The sequence below is a fragment of the Diplotaxodon limnothrissa genome, linkage group LG18 (assembly GCF_057381915.1).
Source record: "Diplotaxodon limnothrissa isolate DT_005_m linkage group LG18, D_limnothrissa_male_GT1.1, whole genome shotgun sequence".
In the NCBI taxonomy this organism is placed as follows: domain Eukaryota; kingdom Metazoa; phylum Chordata; class Actinopteri; order Cichliformes; family Cichlidae; genus Diplotaxodon; species Diplotaxodon limnothrissa.
Window position 1 is genome coordinate 16,454,369 of NC_140613.1, and position 22,404 is coordinate 16,476,772.

Sequence of the window (22,404 nt, forward strand, 5' to 3'; positions counted from 1 at the left end):
AAAATGGATTGACGGACAACAACCTCCCGTGGACTCAAAAGGTGATTTTTATTACAGCAAATCCATTCGAATCTCAACATCTTTCAAAGAGCAGGTTAAACATACAAAAGCTCACTTAACATGTTTTTTTTTGTTTTGTTTTTTATTAAATATGTAAAAAGCAGGTCAAGTTATTCACAAATAAAATGCAAACATGCAACACGATTTTTTGTCGGGGAATGCATAATGAGTGGGACATAAAAAAAGAAAACAAAACATTTACCATTCATTAATTATTGACAGTACATGTTTACATTCTTTTTCATTTACACAATAATATATGACTAAAGCATCATGGTGCACTGCCCAGTTCAATATTAGTAAATGCAATATTAAGAAAGGGTATACAATGTACTTACTGGAATATAGTGTAACAAATTGCTCAGTGAACTGACATCTCCCTAAGACCTGTGATTAAAAAAAAAAAATAATAAAAAATATCCCAACAGTTCCAGCGGAGGTTTACAACTTAAAACTGCTGCTTCATCATAAGACTACTCCACAATGTTTCTTCCTTCCCTATGTTTACGGTTTAAATCTCTATCACTAAAGCCACCTTGTGTGGTGGGAACAAACGCTAAGCCGAGCACACTGATTATCTGAAATCTTGTAATTTGTAATGACAGCTGTGACACAGTCATACAGTTGGGATTTAACTACATTTTATTATCCTCCTTCACGAGGATGCAATTCAGATCCTTGCACTATTCCTAAGTCTTAATAACAACAACAATAATAAATACGGTGAGGGTCTATGGACAGATTGTCCAATACGAAGTCAAATGTCAGTGCAACATATGGAAGGAGGTTAAATAAGAGCTACTACGAGCCCTTCCAGGGCTTTGCTTATTGCATTCTTATGATTAATATTGTTGATATGAAAAAAAAAAAAGAAAGAAATAAAAATAGCAGGGAGTCTAACACTTGCACTGACAGGTAGTGGTTACCTGTCTAAACTTCAGCATTTCATCACATCAACTGCAGGATTTGAATTGACTTTGCGCCCACACAGTCCTCTGATGGTCTGAGCTTGTCCGCTGGTGGAGCTCATTGCCACAAACCCGCCACAGCAGTTCACCAAAAGTCACAAGAAACATTGAACAGTGAGCAGAGGGGTACAAAAAAAACCCAAACAAAAACCTGTGATGGTGCTTCTTTCAGGAGGCTTCTTCATGTGCTCAGTTTCGGAGAGGATGAAAAATAAAAATGAGGACAAATGAAAATCCTTTAACAGTTCTCACATAGTCAAAAAAATTAAATTAAAAAAATAAAATAAAGAGAGAGTGGGGTGTAACTGCGGTGAAGGATGATGGCAGTCAGTATTCATCCTGCTCCTCCTGCTGATCGTCTGGCACCTCCTCGTGGGCTTGCTGGTCCACTTCCTGTCCGTCGCCCTCAGCTAGCTCCCCTCGTTCCTAAAAAAGAAAAGAGAGAGTTGAGGCAAGCGCATGTGACTGCACACAAACACTGAATTAAATCCACATGATTTCCTCAACAAAGAATGAGCACGATCCTGCTTGGATCAATCTAAAGGCCTGGACTGACCTGCTCATCGGAGGCGTACAGGATCTCCATTAGCCGATCGACAAACGGGGCATTTTCCTCCCCCTGTTCCTGACAGAGCAGCTCCACCTCTCGCAGCTTGCTGAAGTAGTAGTCTCGCTCCTTCTCCACTCCTTCCAGTGCCAACTTTAGTGTGTTCACCTGCAAAAATAAATGTTCAAGCATTTCAAAACACACAAACTCTGAACAGACTCACAACGTTAAAAGATAAGCAGAGAAGAAACACAAAGCTGATTAAAACTGATCCGAATGATTCTTTCTAAGAAAACGACTCAAGATAAACTGTTTAACTGATACAAGTTGTCTTCAGTTACATGTGATTTGAGCACTAGAGCAGCTCTGAATGATTGAATGCAATCATTATATCAGTAAAGGATCTACCGATCAGTTAAGTCTTTGTCTTCTATTCACCAGTTTCTGCTTAACAAATGTACATTAAAAAAAAATCAAATAAAAAAATCAAATGCTGCCAGGCAGCATTTTCTGGCTTGTGGTCACTGCACAAGAGCTCCAAGCCCGCTTCTTCTTAGTTTAATCCTTGGCTTGAATCTGACATGTACTGTACCAAATTTAATGCAGCCAGCAACATTTTGGATCTCAGAGTGGAACAACTACACAATATCCACACAGCATTTAGCAGCTTTGTATGCACAGGGGTTTTTTTTTGTTTTTGTTTTTTTAAACCAACCACATACAGTGCCTTTAAAAGGCCTCAGTGCTATTTTTAATATTTGGAAACAAGTTGAATGTCTGCTAAGATTTTAAATCTCTAGTACTTTGAATCTCCAAATATGACGCGTCAGGTGTAACATTAATCACAGCCTATTTCTATACCAGCTTTCTAAGGAACCATTAGTCTATCCACAGAGTGAGAAGTGGATTTAGGTCTGACTCCTAATTTGACACAGACTGTATATAAAAGATAGATGTAGCTCCAGATCTGAAAAGTGAAATGTACAAGTGCCTTAAATCTGCACCCTTTCTTAGCCAGCAGGGGGCGACTTTGGCCATGTTCCACAAAGCAGGTTTAACAAACTCAGTTTGAGTTTTGAGTGCCACAGAAGTTGATCACAGCTATTAGTTATTATTGAATCATTTCTGAGTATGTTCTCTCTCAGTCAAGCGTATGTGTAGCAGAAGAAAAGCCATCATCAATGGAGCTCCAATACCAGGATTCACCATGGCAACGAGTAAATGAAGAGACGACCCTCCATTTTAATCCAGTAGACGGAGGAACACGAATCAGTGTCAGTGAGGACCATGCCAGGAAGCTAGAAAACAGCAATTTTATTCTGTCATTCGCCCATACTGATTACCAACCTGATTCAGTGAGGGCCAACCAACCAATTTTACATTGGACCACAACCACGACCAAACAGTTAAAGCCTGGAGGGACAACATGCAGACAACTGAAGATAAAACTATATCTTATCAAAGAGAAAAGACAGTTTACTTACAGACCTGTAATATTAGACCCAGTAATACAAATGTGGGCAATTTGGAGTGAAAAATGTGTCAAAACTCCTGCACTTAACGACTGTACTTCAACATGAAATGACTCGTCTTTCAAATTTAGTTCCATTCAAAAATATATACATAGTAAATTCAGACTCAGTTTCACATCAACTCCAACACGATGCCAACTGTGACGGGCAGTTTTCCATTAGTGCAACTGATTATGACACATCAAATATAATTCACATTGATTAGTGGTTGTGTGTCTCTGCAGCTTCATGCAGGCTGATTTACACAGTGATCACACCACAGTAACATATGGGAGATTCAATGCAGGGGAGCTGGCTGACAGCCTGACAGAGACAGAGTCTTCAACCCTATTTATGCTCGCCGCATTGGTCACTTCTCACACCGATGTGCTGATATTGCACAGCTACGTCTGTTTCTACTCGTCACTGTGGCGCTTTTGTCTCTTTGCGATCTTCTTCAGCTGCTGTAGAAATCTTTCTCCATGAGTTCTGTACCATATGGGAATCCCTGCATACATGTGTCATATATATGCCCATATAGACAGCCTTGCCTCAAGCCTGTCAATTTTTTTAAATAGCTGAGGCTGCAATAGCTCCAAAGCTACGTAAACTGAAAAGGTGCACGGCTGGCCGAAAAAAATGCCAAAACATGCCATGCCTTACTGCAAGTGACATCACTTCTGTCATTTGGTGAGAGCAGTGAGCATAAACTGGCCCTTAGATAAACATACAATAAATTCTACAGTCTACCATTCTATGATGTTAATAAATTAGGATCCAGTTATTTGAGTCACAATAACATTGAGTAACAATTTTAAAAATGCTAGGTGACTTCCTACTTAGTTATTGCATTCAAAAGATTTTCAGAAAACTTGACCTCTGACCTTGAGGTCACTGAGATTCAAACTCATCCAAGATTTTAAATAGATACACCTGTGTTATCACTTTCAAAATCCTACATTTCCTCATTTTCAAGTTATCACATTCACAAATGGATGTCCATGCCGCCACCCGTTACGGTATTGTTATTGCCCTACCAGCCGTTTACAGCTGAAAGGTTTATAAAAGGGCGATCGTGGCTCAAGAGTTGGGCGTTCGCCTTGTAATCGGAAGGTTGCCGGTTCGAGGCCAGGCTTGGACAGTCTCGGTCGTTGTGTCCTTGGGCAAGACACTTCACCCGTTGCCTACTGGTGGTGGTCAGAGGGCCCGGTGGCGCCAGTGTCCGGCAGCCTCGCCTCAGTCAGTGCGCCCCAGGGTGGCTGTGGCTACAACGTAGCTTACCATCACCAGTGTGTGAATGTGTGTGTGAATGGGTGGATGACTGGATATGTAAAGCGCTTTGGGGTCCTTAGGGACTAGTAAAGCGCTATATAAATACAGGCCATTTACCATAAAAAATTAACATTTTTAAAAAAAGCTCACAATTGAGCTGTACACAGACATACCTGCTCAGTAAGATGCGTGACTTGTGCTTCCAGTTCTTTCTCTCCTTTGGCAGGAGTTGACACGGATGTGGGGATCTTTTTGGCGGAAGAGGGTCTGGATGTTGGCGTTGAAGACTTAGGAGTAGTAGAGCTCGACCTGGATGCTCCTGCAGCGAAGAAATATTTATGAATAAAGGGTCGCTTGTCACTATATCTGAGTGTAAACTTGACAAATCAGACCCAATAATCACAGGAGCTGATATATGAGCAGGAAAAGTAACAGTCTAGCCATTTGATACCCTATACATCCAGTGCAAAGGTGTCAAAAAAAATGTGCAGATAACAGTAAGCATACATGCATGATTTATAACCTTCGTTTTGTTTTATTCATCAGTTGAATCTTACCTGCGGTAGGAGAACTGGCTGCATGGTGAGACTTCTTTGGCAGGTTGAAGATTTGCTCACCGGGATCAGGCGGGGGGATGGCATCCTGACCCTGCCTGGCTGCAACTGGGTCGTAATCTTTGCCGTCGTAATTGGCGTCAAAGAACTTCTTAAACCACTGGATGAAATCGAGATTGTCCTGAAATCTGCCTTTGACCAGTTTCTCCACAGGAATAATCTGAACAAAAAAAAAAAAAAAAAAAAAAAAAAAGGACTTAAAACCCCCGAACAGTAAAGCGAGGTGAAAAAAAAAAAAAGAAAAAAGAAAAAAAAAAGTAAAAGATATTCAGGACACTCACCTTGTCCACGTTCATCCTTTTGAAGGATGCCTGCAGCAGTTTGAAATTGTGAATGTACTCGTGTTCTAGTTTAGCTTGAAACTTGACCTTCTTAAGACTGATGCAGCCAGGGAAGAGCAGATCCATGAACTGGCAATAAGCAGCTCCTAAAGAATTATTAATAATAAAAATAGTTAAGCACCACAAGAATAATTATGTATGTGGGGGGGTGGGGGGGGGGGGGTGGAGAGCAGAACACTGAAAAACATGCCGTGAATAATCCTGACCACACTCTGCACCACTTAATCTCTAACAGACTGATTGTGCTACCACAGTTACAGGAAATCTTTTCTACTCGTGCAATAACTCTTTAAAATACACACGTCTGTCGGGCAGGGAATCATCTGTTCTCCCGTGTTAACAGCTTAAATAAACTCTGCAGTCAGAACACTTAAAACTGTGTACAATAAGCAACTTTATTGCACTGCACTGTTATACGGAGTCACTTGAATGTGATTTGATATTTACTGTGTTGTTACTACGTTTAGCCAGCTTTTTTTTTCTTTTCTTGGTTAAATTTGAGATATTTTACTTTGTTATAATATATTATTACCTATTATTTCATCTTTCCAGCCTGTCCTGGGTCTGTCCTGCTAGCAAGATATGTACAAAACACTTCACCTAGGAGTCATCCTAGGTGAACCACCTCAACTTGGTCAGAGGAGTAGCGGCTGTACTCAGATTTCCTCCTGAATGACCGGTTTTGTCACAGCGCATTTTATCTTATTGATCTATATACTATAAACCCATTTTCTTAAAGGCAGTGTTTAATCTTAAATTTTAGCTGCTGTAACATAAGCATTCACAAAGTTTGGAGATAAATAAAGTACATCTTATGTTATTGCACACAGTCTACGATTCTTTTTTTTTTTATGCCTGCCTTTGTACATGTGAGGCTTTTCATGTCCAGATCCTTGACCTCATTTCTTTAAAAAGACAAATATTAATGAGCTTTCACGTTAACATGGCTCACATAACCTGAAGCTTAGTGATCCATTTGAAAAGAGGACACCAGCTCAACCTTAGGTAAAGCTCACATGAACCCAACCAGGGAGCTCATGAGAAAACCATCTAAACCAAACCACACCCTGAGAAAAAGGGGGTGGGTGTGCATGTGTTTGTGTAGGCAGAGGGTGATTGAAATTGGATTACTTGGTCACAGCAGGAGAGCACACGGCAGAGTTTATTTATAGACAACTCTCTTCCAGGGAGAGGTGAACATGTTTCCACAGGTTGCTTTAACCGCCAGCTTACACCGAAAGCTATTCAGGCGAAGACCAACCACTAAAAACACACCCCCCCCCCATTTCAGACAGCGAGTCGGGCACAGGAGGAGGAAGGAAGAGGATGAGCTGAAGCGAGAGAGAAGAACAAGTTTTTTTTCCTTTCTTTTTAAAGGTCCGTCTGTTCTCACCTGAGGAGAGCTGCTCCACTTTCGTGTAGTTTAGGCAGAGGATATCGTTAACCCAGGCAGTAATGTCATGCCTGCTCATAGTCTCCTGGGTTATTGAGGTAGAGTATACGTTGACCGCCATCCCCCAACTGCAATAGAAAGGAAACAACACTGAAAAACAAAAGCTAGGTTGCTGTGATAGATGTCCTATTTCTTTCTGTCTCAAGTCAGTTTGTTGGTCTTCAAAAATGGGACAACTTCTTAAATAGGTTAAGATTTTAAGACATGGTGACAAGGGGCTGCTATTTACTGTGAGACGATGTATTTTATTTTATTTTTTTAAGTCTCCTCAGAGACTCAGCTATCTGCAGTCCCTGGGAAAGTGAAATAAGAATTGGTAATACACAAAAAACATCAATAAACAGTTTATACTAATGCAAATTCAGTTGACTATTCAATATACAATAAAACAGCCCAGCTTAAATTATTTCAAAGCACAAAGACGAGATCTAAAAATCAAATCAAATTTTAAAAAGGCCACAAAAAAAGAGCTGCTGGACAGTTAATGTTGGTTAATTAGAACAACTACTGGCCAAACAAATCCTAACTGCTTTGCTCATGTTTAGCCCAATCAGTTAAACTATACAGAATTGTATAATCTCTTAAATAAAATCTTCAGCCTGGAAAGCAAACAGTGAGACTGCATCTAGACATAGCACACGAGTTGATCTTTAGCATTTCTCCACATGCCCAGACTGACCCGCAAAGAAGCCCAGCAGCATAAAACATACTCTGAACCCCCCAATGCCACCCGACCCCTGGCTGCTACATGTCAACAATACTAATGTCCACATTATCATCCTCAGGTGTGACACACAGAGTCCAAAGCCCTCCCTAACAGTCTGTCATAGACTGTTAGGCAAACTATAACACAAAGCAGTAGAGGTGCAGATAAGATCACAGTTTGATACTGGAAATACAAGTTTGGGCTTGGAGATTGAAATCTGGCATGAATCAATGTTATCTTGGGCAAAATGATCTCTGCATGCAAGACTATCTGCTTAACAAGATAAGTCACATTAAAATAACCACACAGCAGTGGAACACGGGACAAAAACACAGCAATAAATTCAAGAAATTACCCTGGGTTTGTGGGGGTAACTTTGTCTGCAAACTCAAAGCAGATTCAATTATCTCAGCATAAACAGTTCTTTGCTATACACTTTAAGAAACAGTCATATCTGAGCAGGGACTCTCCGCCTTTTGGTTTTAGAACTGAAAAGGCTTCTCGGATGAGAGGTGAAATGTCTTTAAGAAGTCCAGTCCCTTTATTTCCAAGCTCCTTAAAATATCTGAGCAGTTTTTTGTTTTTTTTAACCAAATCAATGACTGAGTGAGGTGATGATCTACTGTAGATACTTATAATTAGAGCTGGGCGATAGAACGATAACGATATGTATCGCGATATAACTTTTACTCGATAGAGAAATTAAGCTATCGCGATAGACTTCGCCGCTCTTGTCCTCTTAAAATAAAAAACATTTTTAAAAAAAGGTCAGCCAATCCAAACTAAGTAGCGCAGAGCCGAACCAATCACAGCCGCAGCGTCACGTCGCGTGACTTGTTACATACAGCACAAGTGCCAAGCCGCACGTGTGTTTGTTTGGGAAGCAGGCAGTGGGTAATGGAGGAAATGAGTGTGCCGACTAGAAAAATCAACCGAGCGTGACCGAAGAGAAAACAGATGACGGTTCCAATGCCGGAGAGATTGTCGAACGGAAGAGCCATAGAAGTTCCGTAGGGTGAAGGTATTTCGGCTATTTCAAGTCTGACAAAAAACCGAGTAGCGTGCACTGTAAATTGCACGCTACTCGGCACGAAAGCAAGTCTGGAAATACAATGAACTGGTGCATGCGTCACACTGTGCGCCACGTTATTGTTTCGGTGAAATGAATTTCTACAATACTGTTACTGTTAATTCTACTCTGCAGTGTTTAAATGCTTACATATACACACAGTTACTGTCCGTCCACACATACGACTCGGGTCTGCTTCTATGCCCCAGCTTTGTTTACTTTTTCCCACCGAGGCTTCTAGACTTCTGATTGGCCAACATTTCTGCACGGTTAGGAATCTAGTGCCACTTGCTGCTTTGGCATGTTCATAGCAGCGTTTTCCTTCATTTCTGCCTTTGTGTGTGGACGGGATTATTTTTTAAAACGAAAACGGAAAATCTCCGTTTTCAAAAACACCCGTGTACGTGTGGACGTAGCCTCAGTCTCTGACTGGAAGCGCTAATTCGTCATTCGGCTTTTGTCAGACTAAAGTAACTGTTAAAACTGTTTGAAAAGCTAAGCTATACAACAAGGAGAGATTGAGAATTTCCTTTTAGTTCTCAGTTTATTTGATATTGACAAAAGTTAGTTTTGTCTGTTCTTCTGTAAAACAAACTAAGATTTATTTTTAGAATTAATATTTTGTTTCTAAGTGGAATTGACAATTTAGTAGTCTGTTCCGTTTGTTCTATTTTGAAACTTAAACGCTTTAGCGGCTGCCTTTTGTGTAGTTTGCAATATTTGCCTTTATTTATCTGAAAAAGTCTCATGTTCCTTAAGTACATCTACCCTGTTGAACTTATTATGGGAAATAAATATTTAAATCAAAACAAGCTGCTGATTATTTCACATTTTACTTGTGAGCAACGGCACATTTAAATCTTACAAATATAGTTATTTGGCTGATATCGTGATAGATATCGTTATCGCCTGAAATGAAAAAAACATATCGTGATATGAAAAAATCTCATATCGCCCAGCTCTACTTATAATACATTGCAGGATGAAAAAGGGATCTTTTAATTTGACTTTTCCTGCACAGCGGAGCAGACAGAAGCTGTTGCAAAGGCTGATTAGATTTGATCGAATTGCAAAACTGTGACTTTGGAGGCCTCAGGGCACCTGCTCTACTTGCAGTATGCATACTGAAAGCATGCAATGTGCCAAAGATACATCAGTAAACTCAAACTTTGACCCTTAAGCTACACATTTAAAAGAAGTCAACAAAACAGTTATTTCTTCCTAATTCATTTGTTAACTCTTAGCGTGAGATATTGTGGAAGGAAAGTCTGCACATGAGTGGACATCCCACCTGAGAATATCTGAAATATGAAAAAATATCATTCAGAGAATTGCAACAGAGCATCATAATAATGGAAATGAGCTCTTTAAAACACAATCAGTAATATATAAACATGCAAATATGTCATTGCACATATTACTGCAGCTTTATAATGTTCCTGTGCAAGGAGCAAAGCTGTGCAATGAATTAAAAAAAAGAAAAACTAAATTCAACTACAATATTGACTTCCAACAGCAAGGAAAGCAAGATAAAGCATTTATTTTCTCACTGACTGCTGTTTTTGCCTTGAGGCCTTCTCTAAAACCCACAATCTCACTTCTCCAAAGGCTGTTCGCAGGTCTACAATCCTCAATGCAAGAAGTCGAGCTGATCTCAATACTGATTCTAATTTTTACAACATTTCACAGACAAGAAGATGGGTGTTTCTTTTAATGCAGCATTAAAAGAAACACCCATCTGGTGGTTTTATAACCGCGATAATATGGTGCCAAAGCATCCCCCTCAAACAGACACCAGGATATGCAGCATAATAATAACCCCAACCATTCAGCGTTAAAGTTGGGTTATCAGACCACTGCAGCAGCAGCAGAGCCTCGGCTCTAGGAAGGAAACTGGGCCAGCCCCTCTCCATGTCAACAAAGCGGATGTATGCGCCGCTTAGCATGCTTTGTTAGCCTTGCAGGGATAGCCTGCCGACACCAGGGCTGGGCATGATGCTTCAATTCAATAAGAAGAAACCGGGCTTGTGCGGCAAGTCTTAGTAGAGGGTCTCCCCCTTACAGACACCCACAGTACAACATCACCCAGACACATATTAATGGCGACAGTGGGGGGGATTCAGTAGCTGCGGAGTGTCAAGTCACGATGGGAATATTCTAGCAGCAGCAGCAGGAGGAGGAACAGGAGGAGCTGTCTGTGTAGTCCTGTCATCTGACAAGCTGGACCCACTCCTCCAAAAAACGTGCCTGTACCATTGCGCACCACCAAATACAATAAAACAGTTGACAGCGTTACATGCTAGTCCCAGCAGTGGTTTCGGGTGCTACTGGAGAAGCAGGGGGAGGGTTTAAGCTAACTTAAGAGCGATTTACGACACAGTGTCGGGTACAGAGGGCTAACATGACAGGGGAGTGTGATTGGTGAGTGGGGGGAAAAAGCGGATGGGTGCAGGGAGGAAAACGCCGAAGAAGAGGAGGAGGCCGGATTGCGGGTTTTTTTGGGGGGGTCTGCAGCGGTGTGATTTTCTTTTCCTGACATTAAACCAAATGCGACATTTCACTGGTTTACCTGTAGGCGCGCTCTCCTCGCACTGTATTTTTCCTGTAAGGAATGATGTTGGTTCCGTTGTCCTGGACGATGTCGTTGTTATTCTCTCCATTTGGGGAAAGGGCTTGGGTGGGACCGGGCATTTGGGTCTCTAAAAATGTTGAACAGAAACTCTGTTCTTTCTCTGGCCGAGGGGGGACGAGGGAAAAAAAGCAAGAGGAACGATGCAAAATGCTAAGAAAGTGCCGCACCTCCGGGGCTCTCTCTCCTTCTGTCTGCTTATTCCTCACAAATCTCTGCCCTAATGACGTTGCTGCTCCCTGTACCACGTGACTCGCGGGGTTGGCTGCCTGTTTTCCCTATGGTGGGCTATTTCAGTACACCAAAATTTCATTGATTACTTGAGTGCTGAAAAGTATCGCCGGGGAGGTCAGATCGATGTGTGATGCTCGTCGCTTTTTGAGGTGCGGCGAGGGGATTTATTAAAAGAAGGGAAAAAAACAACAACAAAAAAACTCAGAGGCGACAACCAATCAGCTAAAAAGAAGGGATGGGAATAAAGGGAAGACGCAGCACATCCACTTCACCTTAATTAGATCATCAGATAGCTGATTGGTATTAAAGCAGATGTAGGCAAACGATACCCAGTAGTGTTGGTGATGAAATCATGTCCATTCATGGTGTGTGATAAAATGCTGTTTTGATTACTAACTGAATTTCAGTCAGAAGTTTACACACGCTCATCATGGGCATGAATATCAGGTTAACTTTTAATGATTTCTTTGAGTTGTTCTTTTTCCAGGGTGGAAATACTGTACAGCATACATTTTTAAAAAATATGGTAGTGGTAGCATTATGTTCTGGGGCATCATGTCTAGTGGTACTGGTATTAGGGGTGGGGGGGAAAAATCGATACTGTGTAGTATCGTGATATTTTGTTTGCTAATAATGTATCGATACAGGGACAGCAGAAATTGATATTTTGTTACAAAAATGGTTTTTGTGCTCAGAGCATGTTGACCCTTTTTCTGAGCAAGAATCCTGACATTCCTTCACTGTCCAAATGTGTTTAACTTTTTTTTGGCAGCAATAAACATGACAGTTTACTTATTTTAATTTAAGATATGTTTTATCTTAATTAAGTTTAAAACTTTTTTTATTTAATGTAAATTTATATTTTGTTTTAATTTACTTTCAAATTCTTCAGTTGCTGAATGGGCTGCATAGTTTTCATAAATTGCATAGTTTAGAATAGCTATAATTGTACCAGATGGTTGCATTCAGTTAAGTTGGACTAGACTGTAATACAAACCGTTCAGTTTGTCAACAATAAAACTGACTGAAATGAGAGAAAGACTGAGTGCGAGACTTTGATATTAGATAAAATGAATATTGATAAAGTTTAACTTTATGTACAGAATCTGAATATTGCAAAATTTTATTTTATTTTTTTAAATCGCAATAATATCGTATCGTGCGTTAAGTATTGTGATAATATCGTATCATGGGATGTATGGTGATTCCCACCTCTAACTGGTATATTGCACAAAGTGGACAGAATAATGAAGGAAGACTATCTCCAAATTGTACAACTTCACCTAAAATAGACTCGAATAGACTTCCAAAACCCAAACCTCAATGCCATTGAAAATTTATGAACTACGCTTAAAGCTAGGTCTGTGCCACGAAACCAACAACTCTACCGATTCTCGTAAGAAGTGTTCAAATATCCAGCCAGAGTTATGTCAGAAGTTTGTTGATGACTACCAAAAGAGTCTGGTTGAAGAGCAACTTGCTAAGAGACATATAACCAAATTTTAGTGGGGGTGCATGAATATTTTTGAGGGTCTGCGGATTAGAGTAAATCCAAAATAAGTTCAAACCAGTTCACAAAATTTAGTTTTTTAAAAGTCATTTAAGATTAATGGTTTACAACAATTCCACCCTGGAAAAAGAACAGCTCAAATGAATCTTTAAAAGCTACAAATTAGCATAACCCTCATGACCATGATGCATGTATGCAAACTATCGATCTAATCAACATCAATTACTCGGCATCATCACCAGTAAATCAACCGAGAACAAGAATCCATTTTATTTTACTTTTTAAATGATCCGAGGAATCTACTTATAATCACAAAATGTCCAATCAGTAAAATAAAATAAAAAATATCACCATTATTTGGGATGTACCAATTGTGAAGCTAATGTGAAAATCAAAATTATGTCATTGACGATAGTCATTTCACCTTTGTTCCAGAGAAACAAAGCAATCCATCCATGTTCTAAACCGCTAACCTAATTTGGGGTCACAGGGGGGCTGGAGTCCAACGTAGTGGTCATACAGTGAAAGCCAGGGTATTTTATTATTTTAAATGTAATTTTAATTATCATCTTGTTTTTTAATTTTTATCTTTATTTTATTTTATTTTTTACTTATTCAATGTATCATTTCTGGCATGTCAAGTGTACACCACTTCGTGTTCAGCTGGGAGTTGTTCTGAAAGTGCTATATAAATAAATTGCTTCCTTGCTTATACTTTTCTAGCTCTTTAGTACATTTTTTTAAATCATTTAGCCATCAAAAACTGATATGACACAAAATATAAACACACCACTTCAATCACTGATACAAGCCACAAGGACAAATACTGGCCTTTATATATCAGTGCATTATAACCATTACCCAAAATGCAAGTGGTGTCTTCAAATGTCATGAAATCTAATGTAAATGTAAATGTAAAGCCTTTAAAACTGTTATTTCATATTATTTTTGATTTGATTGCCTGACACAAAAGGGGAAATGAATAACAAACAAGACTATATGAACAAATATGATAAATCAGCATCAACCATAATTTGAGAATAGGTCCATTCCCAATTTCAACATTTACAGATTAATTTTCTGTTCAACAGCAAACCAATTAATCAGTCTATAATTCAGCTGTAACATACGTTAAAATGTATAAAATGTGTGTAATAAATGTAATTATAAACCACATGAACATCATAAATCAGTATGCACGGGTCTGTGGTTTAAGCGCAAACAACAGTCCTGTGGTTGCTAAGCTCTCTTCTGTTTGTGTTACCAATGTGTTGGTGTTAAACTGCTTTGTTTTGTGTTGCTTTTATCACTGCTGGGCAACCACAGTGAAATGGGACACAGAAATAAGGTCTAAAAAGTGAGCTCTATATATTTTAAACACAAGTGTGAGTCACTCTCTATTGGTTTTAGTTGTTGTACAACGCTTTGTAACTTTTATGTCTGTAAAAGGCATTACATAAATAAATGTAACTAATACAAATATCTCATTTGTATTGATTTTAAAAATGAATTTCTTTTTCACACTATAAGAATAATGATTTGTGCAAATAGCCCAGCATTAAACTGATAATATCAAAATAGAATCAGTCCAGCCTGTTATGGTTAGTAATCAAGAATGCAATAGTACACATGACGGTATTTAACAGGGATGATGAAAAGCTTTATAATAGCAGGGGACTACGCTACCTGCTGAAAACAGTTAAGCAAAGATGCAGGGATTTTATGCACAAACTATGTTCAAAGGACAAAGATGAAGCATTTCTGCTCTTCTGTTCTATTGCCTTGATTTCTTTCCTACTGTTTCTTATATTTTCTCTGCCACTCCTTTATTTAGAAGACCCAATTGCTATTTGAGTCTGAGGACAGGCCTTTACAGTTTACATATAAACTTAAACGGTGATGGTGCAAGAAATACAGGTACAGATTTTGAGGTCTATCCTACAATCTATTCACCACCATCATTGGTCCAAAGGTAAACTCACACCTGAGGTGACTGGACTTTTTCATGTCAGCATGTTTTTGGCCTGCAATGTAAGGGAGCAACTTCCGTTAAACATTAGCAGGGCTTATTTACTGGAATTTGATCCTCAAGTCAACACTCACTCTGATGCAGGGGCCAACAATTTTCTGTCAAAATCAACAATACTGCTTCTAATGTCAAATACTCACAATTCAGAGTCAACAGTCTTTGTGCTCAGCTGAAACTCTTAAATAGAACTCTGGTGCCACCATCAGGCCAAAGCTGAGGTCACAGTTATAAATCAATAAATTTAACTCTAGATGAATGTTTTAAAAATGGAAAACGATATATATAGTCCAGTTTTATTCACTTCTTGTCTTTTGATAATACAATTTTCAGTATAAATATAAGGACTTTCTTTTTTAATTGCCCCATATGTACACTCACAGGCCACTACATTAGGTACACCTACTACTCATTAACATAAATTTCTAATCAGATCATTACACAGCAGCAGCTCGATGCATTTAGGCATGCAGACAGGGTCATGGCGACCTGCTGAATTTCAAAAAGTTGAGAATGGGAAGGAAAGGCAGTGTAATCAACTTTGAATTTAATATGGTTGCTCGTACCAGACAGGCAGGTCGGAGTATTTCAGAAACTGCTGATCTACTGGGATCCCAACATAACAGTCTCTAGAGTTTATAGACTAAATAAATGGTCAGAAAAAGAAAAGCTCATTGTCTGAAAATGCCTCAGTGATGCCAGAGATCACAGGAGAATGGTCAGACTCAAAAAGGCAAACTGAGGTTACAATTCAGTCACCAAAATGGGACAACAGAAGATTGGAAAAATGTTGCCTAGTCTGATGAGTTTCAATTTCTGTTGCTACATTTAGATGGTAGGGTCAGACCATAGAGCCATCCAGCATTGCATCAGTGGTTTAACCCGTTTTTGGGATATTGTCGTGGCACACTTTGGGCTCCTGAGTACCAACTGAGGATTGTTTAAATCCCACAGCCTGCTTCAGTACTGCTGCTGACCCCGTCCATCCCTGTATGACCACAGTGTACCAATCTTCTAATGGCTGCTTCCAACAGATAACATACTATGTCACAAAGCTCAAACCCATTAGTTTTGAAAGCAAAAGGAGATCCAATCCTGTACTAGCATGGTGCAAGTGGCCAGTGAATATACAGAGTTTTATTAACTTAGTTATGAAATGATATAGGACAACAGCTTTTAACATTTTTTGTATCCAAGACATACCAAAGGGCAAGTCAAAGTTTAAAAAGAACACTTGTGCTTACATGTGCAGAAAATAGTCATCTGTTCTCTATCATCTGAAATTTCATTAGTTCTTTTTTTCATTATACTGCCAGGTGATGAAAGCACTTTTGAATATAACACCTATCTTTCTTGCTCCACTAGCAAACAGCTTTAATACAATCAAAACAACAACAACAACAACAACAACAACAAAAAATAAAACAAATCAGTTTTCTGTTTCTGGTTCAATTTTTTTTTCTTTTATGTCATCTGCTGAAGGCTGTGGACATCAGCTTTTCCAGTTTGTATTTTACAGACATACACAGCCAATACAGTTGTTTATATGTAAAAAAAAATCCATCTCTGTTGGAGAAGCAGCTGAGGCATTGAAGGCTGTACTACCCAGGGGGTGCAGTCAGTTTGTTAGCTTGGAAAGCACCCGCTAACTCTTCCCAAACAAATGACAGAAATGTCACTTGCTGAAGGATGTGTACATTTCTGGTCCAGAACACAGGACAGGTAGGTCTTACAGCAGTTTCTCCTGACAGTTTTATTGCTTTAGGTGTATGTTGTTTTCTCCTTCTGTGATCAGTTTTTACCCCCCTACAAATGTCCACATCAGTATAAATCAGGGCCTTCAACATGTCAAAATTCCATGCATTACTTTTTGTACACTCACAACAGTAATTATACGGCTTCAACATTTGGACAACAATGCAAAAGAGCTTTAATCTGAAGCTGCAGATTCCTATATGATTTAACTGTGAAGTTGCTCCCATAATTTACACTATGAGTCTTATTTTTTTCCATTTGAATCACTCAGATGGAGGTAACAGAAATAAATCAAGGCAGTGAACAGTATGCATAATATTAATCTCTAATTTAACTTGGGAATCTTGTGCGGTCACCCTGAAAGACATTCCCTCTTCTTCTTCTGTAAGGGTGTCAAACATCCAGCACAAGGAACACCCAAGGGTCCAAATTGTGAAATAAATGTAAAGAAGTCATCGATACTTCCAATTAGTCATTAAAGAGTACAAAACAGTTCATGACTATGTCATGGCAGTAAACTAAGTGTGGAAAGCTGAGTTTGCTCTTATTTTTCATAAAGACTGAGGCTGCACTTCATTATTTGTTAATTTACTGAATATATTTGGTGTGAGGTTTTTTTTTTATTTTTTTAAATGAGATATTAAGAACTAAGCCCACATTGCTAGTAGTTGGTTTTACTGGGCTCAGCTCATTTGAGAGCAAACTCAAATGCAAGCAGCCCGCAAAACTGAAATGAATTTGACACCACTGCTCTGCTGGGTCAAAAGTAGTCTTTGTGTAGTAGTCTACACAAATTCCTGCAGAGCTGAACACAAGGCATAACCAAGACTAATCTCATTAATGACTGAATTGCAGACACTTCCACTGACAGCCACAGGCATGCAATGCTACTTTTCCACTATGGTAATGCTAGAAGCCCTTTCAGACTGACAAGTGACAGCCATACCGTAGCACGCTGGGCACAACACAAGCACAGAGGTCTGCTTTGTGTCTGGCAGCAGCACACAGTGAAAGCATGTCATGGTCAAACTTCAGGGAAGGCATGAAAACAGGAAAGTGTGCTCGTCCCAGTGGCCAGAAACTGTACCCCCACCATACCGTGTCACTGCAAGGTGGGTGGGTTAATGTCAACTCTAGGCTGTCACAGGAATAAACTTATCACTTCCCAATCTGAAGGGCTTGAAGAGGTGGAGCATGCATAGCTTTTTCTAAATATATGGTCAGGTTGTAAAGCCCTAAGAATGAAATATAAACACACACATCCTCTGGGTCTATTACTGCTTACTTCAACTGCAGAGGGATGTTCCTCCGTGCTGCACTTGACAAAAAGAAATTGAAATAAAGAACAGAAATTTTCTTAAATGTGTACAGTATCATCGCAATCTGAGGCAGGTAGCTGATGCTTACCACTACATTACAAAACAACAAAAAAACAACACACTTATAGTTATTGACTGAAATAAAAAGTAGAGTAGATCCATTAACATGAACGCCTATTAGATGCTAAAACACTGTATGGTAGGTTATAAAAACAAAAAAGGAGCAGGAACAGGGAAGCGTAAAGTGCACATCTTTTCTAATTCACACAGGATCAAAGTATATATACAGGCTCACAAATATTCACTCACTCAAATCTTTTCATAAGTGGTACTGAAGGTTGTTGATGGCTACCAAAAGCATCTGGTTTAGATGCTTTTGCTAAGAGACATTTAAACAAATCATTAGTGTGGGTGTACATATATATGTTTGAGGCTGATTGCCATGATATTCCTGCCCATGATGAGTGTATGTAAACTTCTGACCAAAACTGTGGATAAGTAACAGCGACATTGCTTGATTAAGTCATGGCAGTGGGACAGTAGAAATAAAAGGTTTGTGAGCTTTGCTAGATTGTTTTGGCTCAATTTTAAAGGACCCAATCATGAGGTGAACACAGTCATCCCTTTACAAAAAGCATCAGCATGTTTGGACTAAAATATCCAATGCTGGAGTTTTCCAACTAAAAGTGTGTCAGAAGCTTTTTTCAAAACGGTCTCTTTAAGCTGTGTGGATGCGAGACAGATTAGGAAAAATTACATGTTTTGAAAACTAAAGCATAGTTTTTAGTATGGATGTACCCTAACACTAAAATGAAAATATATACATCAATCAAATGATGTGTCACATAATGTAATCTTGAGAAACAGCAATCTTATATAATCCCTTGAAATAGTTTTAAATGGGGTAAGACAAGGAATACTGAGAGTGGAAATATGGTGACCATTTAACATTCATTCATGGAATTTTAGGAGTACAACTATAAGTTAACTCATAAGTTTTACTAACCTAATAATATGTTAGTTGAGTCAGACTTGAGTAAGACTATGAGTAAAAATGCATTTAGGCTGCAAATTCTTTATCTTTATTCAGTTTATTTATATGACAAGAAATTAATGAGAAATCCAAAAGGGTATAGGTTAAAGGTGAGACTTTTGGAACACCTAAAATCAGCAAAAAAGGAACATTTTAAAAAGAATCGCAACTAAATAAGAAAAAGAAATAAATCGCTCATGTCAAATCCAGCTACAGATGAACTCTCAGTACTTAAAGCATCTTCACACTAAACTGGATAATCATCATCATACATCGTCATTTGTGTTTGTTATCCCTCATTTTAAACAGCTTCTGGATATTAAGTGGTAATTGTGGATTGCATGCTTTGTACATCATTTAAACTATGTTATAGTCTACTAAATCTTTGAATTTCTGTGTATTTAATTGAATAAATAATGGATTTACTGACTAGTCATAGAGTTTGTTATCATTCATATGGCTTTTTTTAGTAGTAAAAAGACTGCTCGCCTTGTGTTTCCCCACATTCCTACACAGTACGTCATATATAGAGCAATAAGTGAATCTTTTTTTTTTTTAAACATAAGTCTTTAAGTGTAAGGGAGCAGCCAGACAGCCGAGAGCTTTTTTTGTCTTGTGAATGCTGCTTGCTGAGGGTTTTGTAAGGGTGGGGTAGCATGTCAGCCCACATCTGGAAGATGATGCTCTTACAGTAAGTGTTGCTATACGTTAGCCTGCAATGAGTCAACACTGGGCTGTGAAGCATCAGGCAGAGTTGTGCTTGCCCTTTTCCCACTAAGAGCTAACCAACCTTTGGTAGAGGATCCCAAATGCACCTCTGTTAATCCGAGCTGCAGGTTGTAGAGGTTATGATCTCCAGAAAAACGGGTTAGGATGATATTAAGGGAGAAAAACCCTGTTAGACTGCGAGGAGTCTTTTCCTAAGACCTGAGAGATTGTTAACCCGCTACTTTAGAAAGAAAGTTTTCCTTTGGCATTTAGAAAGGGCATTATCTGCACCCAAGACAAAAGGCGACACTCGTCTATGGTGACCCCTTCTTCATTTCTTCTGTCCCTTCTTTTAGCTGTGGTTGCTGAAGAGGGAAAACACCAAACAGTGCTCCTCTTTTCTGAGATTTTTTAAGCGCCTCCACCGCCACCGAGCAGCTAGCTGCTGCACCAAGTCTCGTAAATGAAGCTAACTCAACTTTGTATTAGAAATGACAGACTGCCTGGAAAAGCAAGCTAATGCTATCAAACAGACTTTTACGAAGGTAGACGTGACTTATAAATACAGTATTACATCTTCTCCGGCTAACCGTCAAGTTACAGTTGGCTAATATTTTCTCCTGCCATTACTTTGACAGTGCTGTGACAGCCGACGTATGTCCTGACCCCGGACAACATCACGGTACAAAACAGCGACCGCCGCTTAAATACGTTCATATTTCTGCATTGATTTTCGCCGTTGCACGTTTCAATTCAAATTCCACAGTGAAAATTTTCAGTAAAAGCAAATCTCACTCACCAGTGAACTCCGATCCGCAGGTTACAAGGTGTTAAAAAAAAGGCTGTTTTCCGGCTGAGTCACCCCACCCTCAAACGCCCATTCTCGTAAGACGGTGAACTGCGAGCGGAGAGCTGAATGGACAGCGTCTCATCGCTCTTTCTGCTGATTGGTGCGTCGCCGACCTCTGTCATGATATTGACCAATCGAGTTGTGATGCGTTGATCGTTCACAACAATCAGACAGCTTTCTGTCCTGTCGCCTCGTGTCACTTCACTTTTACTCCAGGAAAATGCAAATCGTCCATCTGAAGATGCACGCAGCTGAACACCACCGTTTATAAAATAAATATGTAAAATAATACGAATGAAAGACCTCAATGGTAATGTAGGTCAAAAGACCTACATTACCACACCTACTGCACTCTATGTACATACATTTCGGTGTTTGTTTGTTTTGTTGTTGTTTTACAGTGTATAATGACCATTTGTATATAACATAGTGTTTTGGCATCTATGTACACTATTCTTGTTATTTATTTTTCGATTTTTATTTTTCTAATATAACTAATTCATTTTTCTTCCTGACCCTTGTAATAAATTAATGTTCCCAGTGTGGGATTAATAAAGTCTATGTTTATGTCTAAATCCTGGAAAACTTGTGTATATAGTCAGGCATACTGAGTGATACAATGATGGGGTTTTTTTCTCTTTTCTTTTTTTTTTGCACTGAAGAAAATGGTATTGCTGCTGATATGAGACAGTGGATGCATTTGGCTGATTAATTAATTTCCAAATAATAACTACAGGGGTTTAATCAAGCAAAATTTCCATATATTGTCTGTTTTCAGCACTTGAAATGTAAGACTGGCTGAATTATTTAAACTGAGTATCTGCATATTCTGAGCTGTTGTTCCCTCTTGTACACGCTAGTGTATTGAAAAACCCAGAATGTGATTAAAGTGTAGACTTTCAGCTGTAATTCGAGGTACTTAACAAACATTTTGCATTTACTGTTTATGCTTTTTCAGTGGCTCATAAATAATTGGGCAACTGACTAGCAAGCAGTTTCATGACCAGGTGGGGCCTTATGTATATCTGTGTGAAAAATTCAAATAAACCTTTCACACAGTTGGCAAAAACTGTAGCAATGGCTAAATTTGATACATGTCTAAAAACAAGGAATGCACTGACTGACTGTCAGTAACACCAAAATGTCCCCCACAAAACACAAAGACAACCAAAAGGGATGATGGCAGAATTATTTCCATGAAAAACAGCTTCACAACACCTAAACAAGACAAGAACGCACTCTGTGGAGGCAGGTGTATTGTCCACGACCACAATGAATGGATGCATTCAAGAATGGAAATGCAAATGATTTACAGCAATGTGCAAACTACTGGTTACACTCACTTATCATAGAACATCCAAAAGAGCCTAAAGCTGAAAATCAGTTCATTATCTTGAGCATACCACATCATATATCAAATATGGTGGAGGAAGTGTTATGGTATGGGCATGTATAGCTGCCAGTGGAACAGGGTCACCAGCATTTATTGATGATAGAAGAAGTAGGATGAATTGTAAGGTTAACAGGGCTGTACTCCCTGGTCCGATTCAATCAAATGCTGCAAAACCAATTACACTGAGCTTAACAGCACAGATGGATAATGGCCCAGAGCATACTATAAAAGCAACCCAAGAGTAAAGGTAAATAAAAGGCATAGTCTTCAATGGACAAGTCAGTCACCTGAACTCCACCCAGCAGAGCACGCTTTTCACTTACTGAATGCAGAAAAGCAAATGAAAAGCAACTGAAGGCGGCTGCAGTCGAAGCCTAGCAGAGCATCTCACAGCATTTGGCGATGC

At 39.1% G+C, this 22,404-nt stretch overlaps 1 protein-coding gene across 3 annotated transcripts; it reads right to left on the bottom strand.

Moving 5' to 3' along the window:
* Positions 1 to 349: 349 nt before the first annotated feature.
* Positions 350 to 20,579, bottom strand: mapre2 (microtubule-associated protein, RP/EB family, member 2). Of its 3 annotated transcripts, XM_085377179.1 has the most exons (8): positions 20,555 to 20,577; positions 17,981 to 18,008; positions 6,707 to 6,834; positions 5,254 to 5,399; positions 4,916 to 5,132; positions 4,532 to 4,677; positions 1,585 to 1,743; positions 350 to 1,454 (listed from the first exon to the last, which is right to left on the bottom strand). In XM_085377179.1, the coding sequence occupies exons 3-8, from the start codon at positions 6,825 to 6,827 to the stop codon at positions 1,356 to 1,358; spliced, it is 888 nt and encodes a 295-aa protein (XP_085233305.1). In that variant the 5' UTR covers positions 6,828 to 6,834; positions 17,981 to 18,008; positions 20,555 to 20,577; the 3' UTR covers positions 350 to 1,355. The 3 variants fall into 3 exon arrangements, with proteins under 3 accessions (XP_085233305.1, XP_085233304.1, XP_085233303.1); XM_085377178.1 differs by lacking the exon at positions 17,981 to 18,008 and having other exon boundaries at positions 20,555 to 20,579; XM_085377177.1 differs by lacking the exons at positions 17,981 to 18,008; positions 20,555 to 20,577 and adding an exon at positions 11,111 to 11,423.
* Positions 20,580 to 22,404: the final 1,825 nt, after the last annotated feature.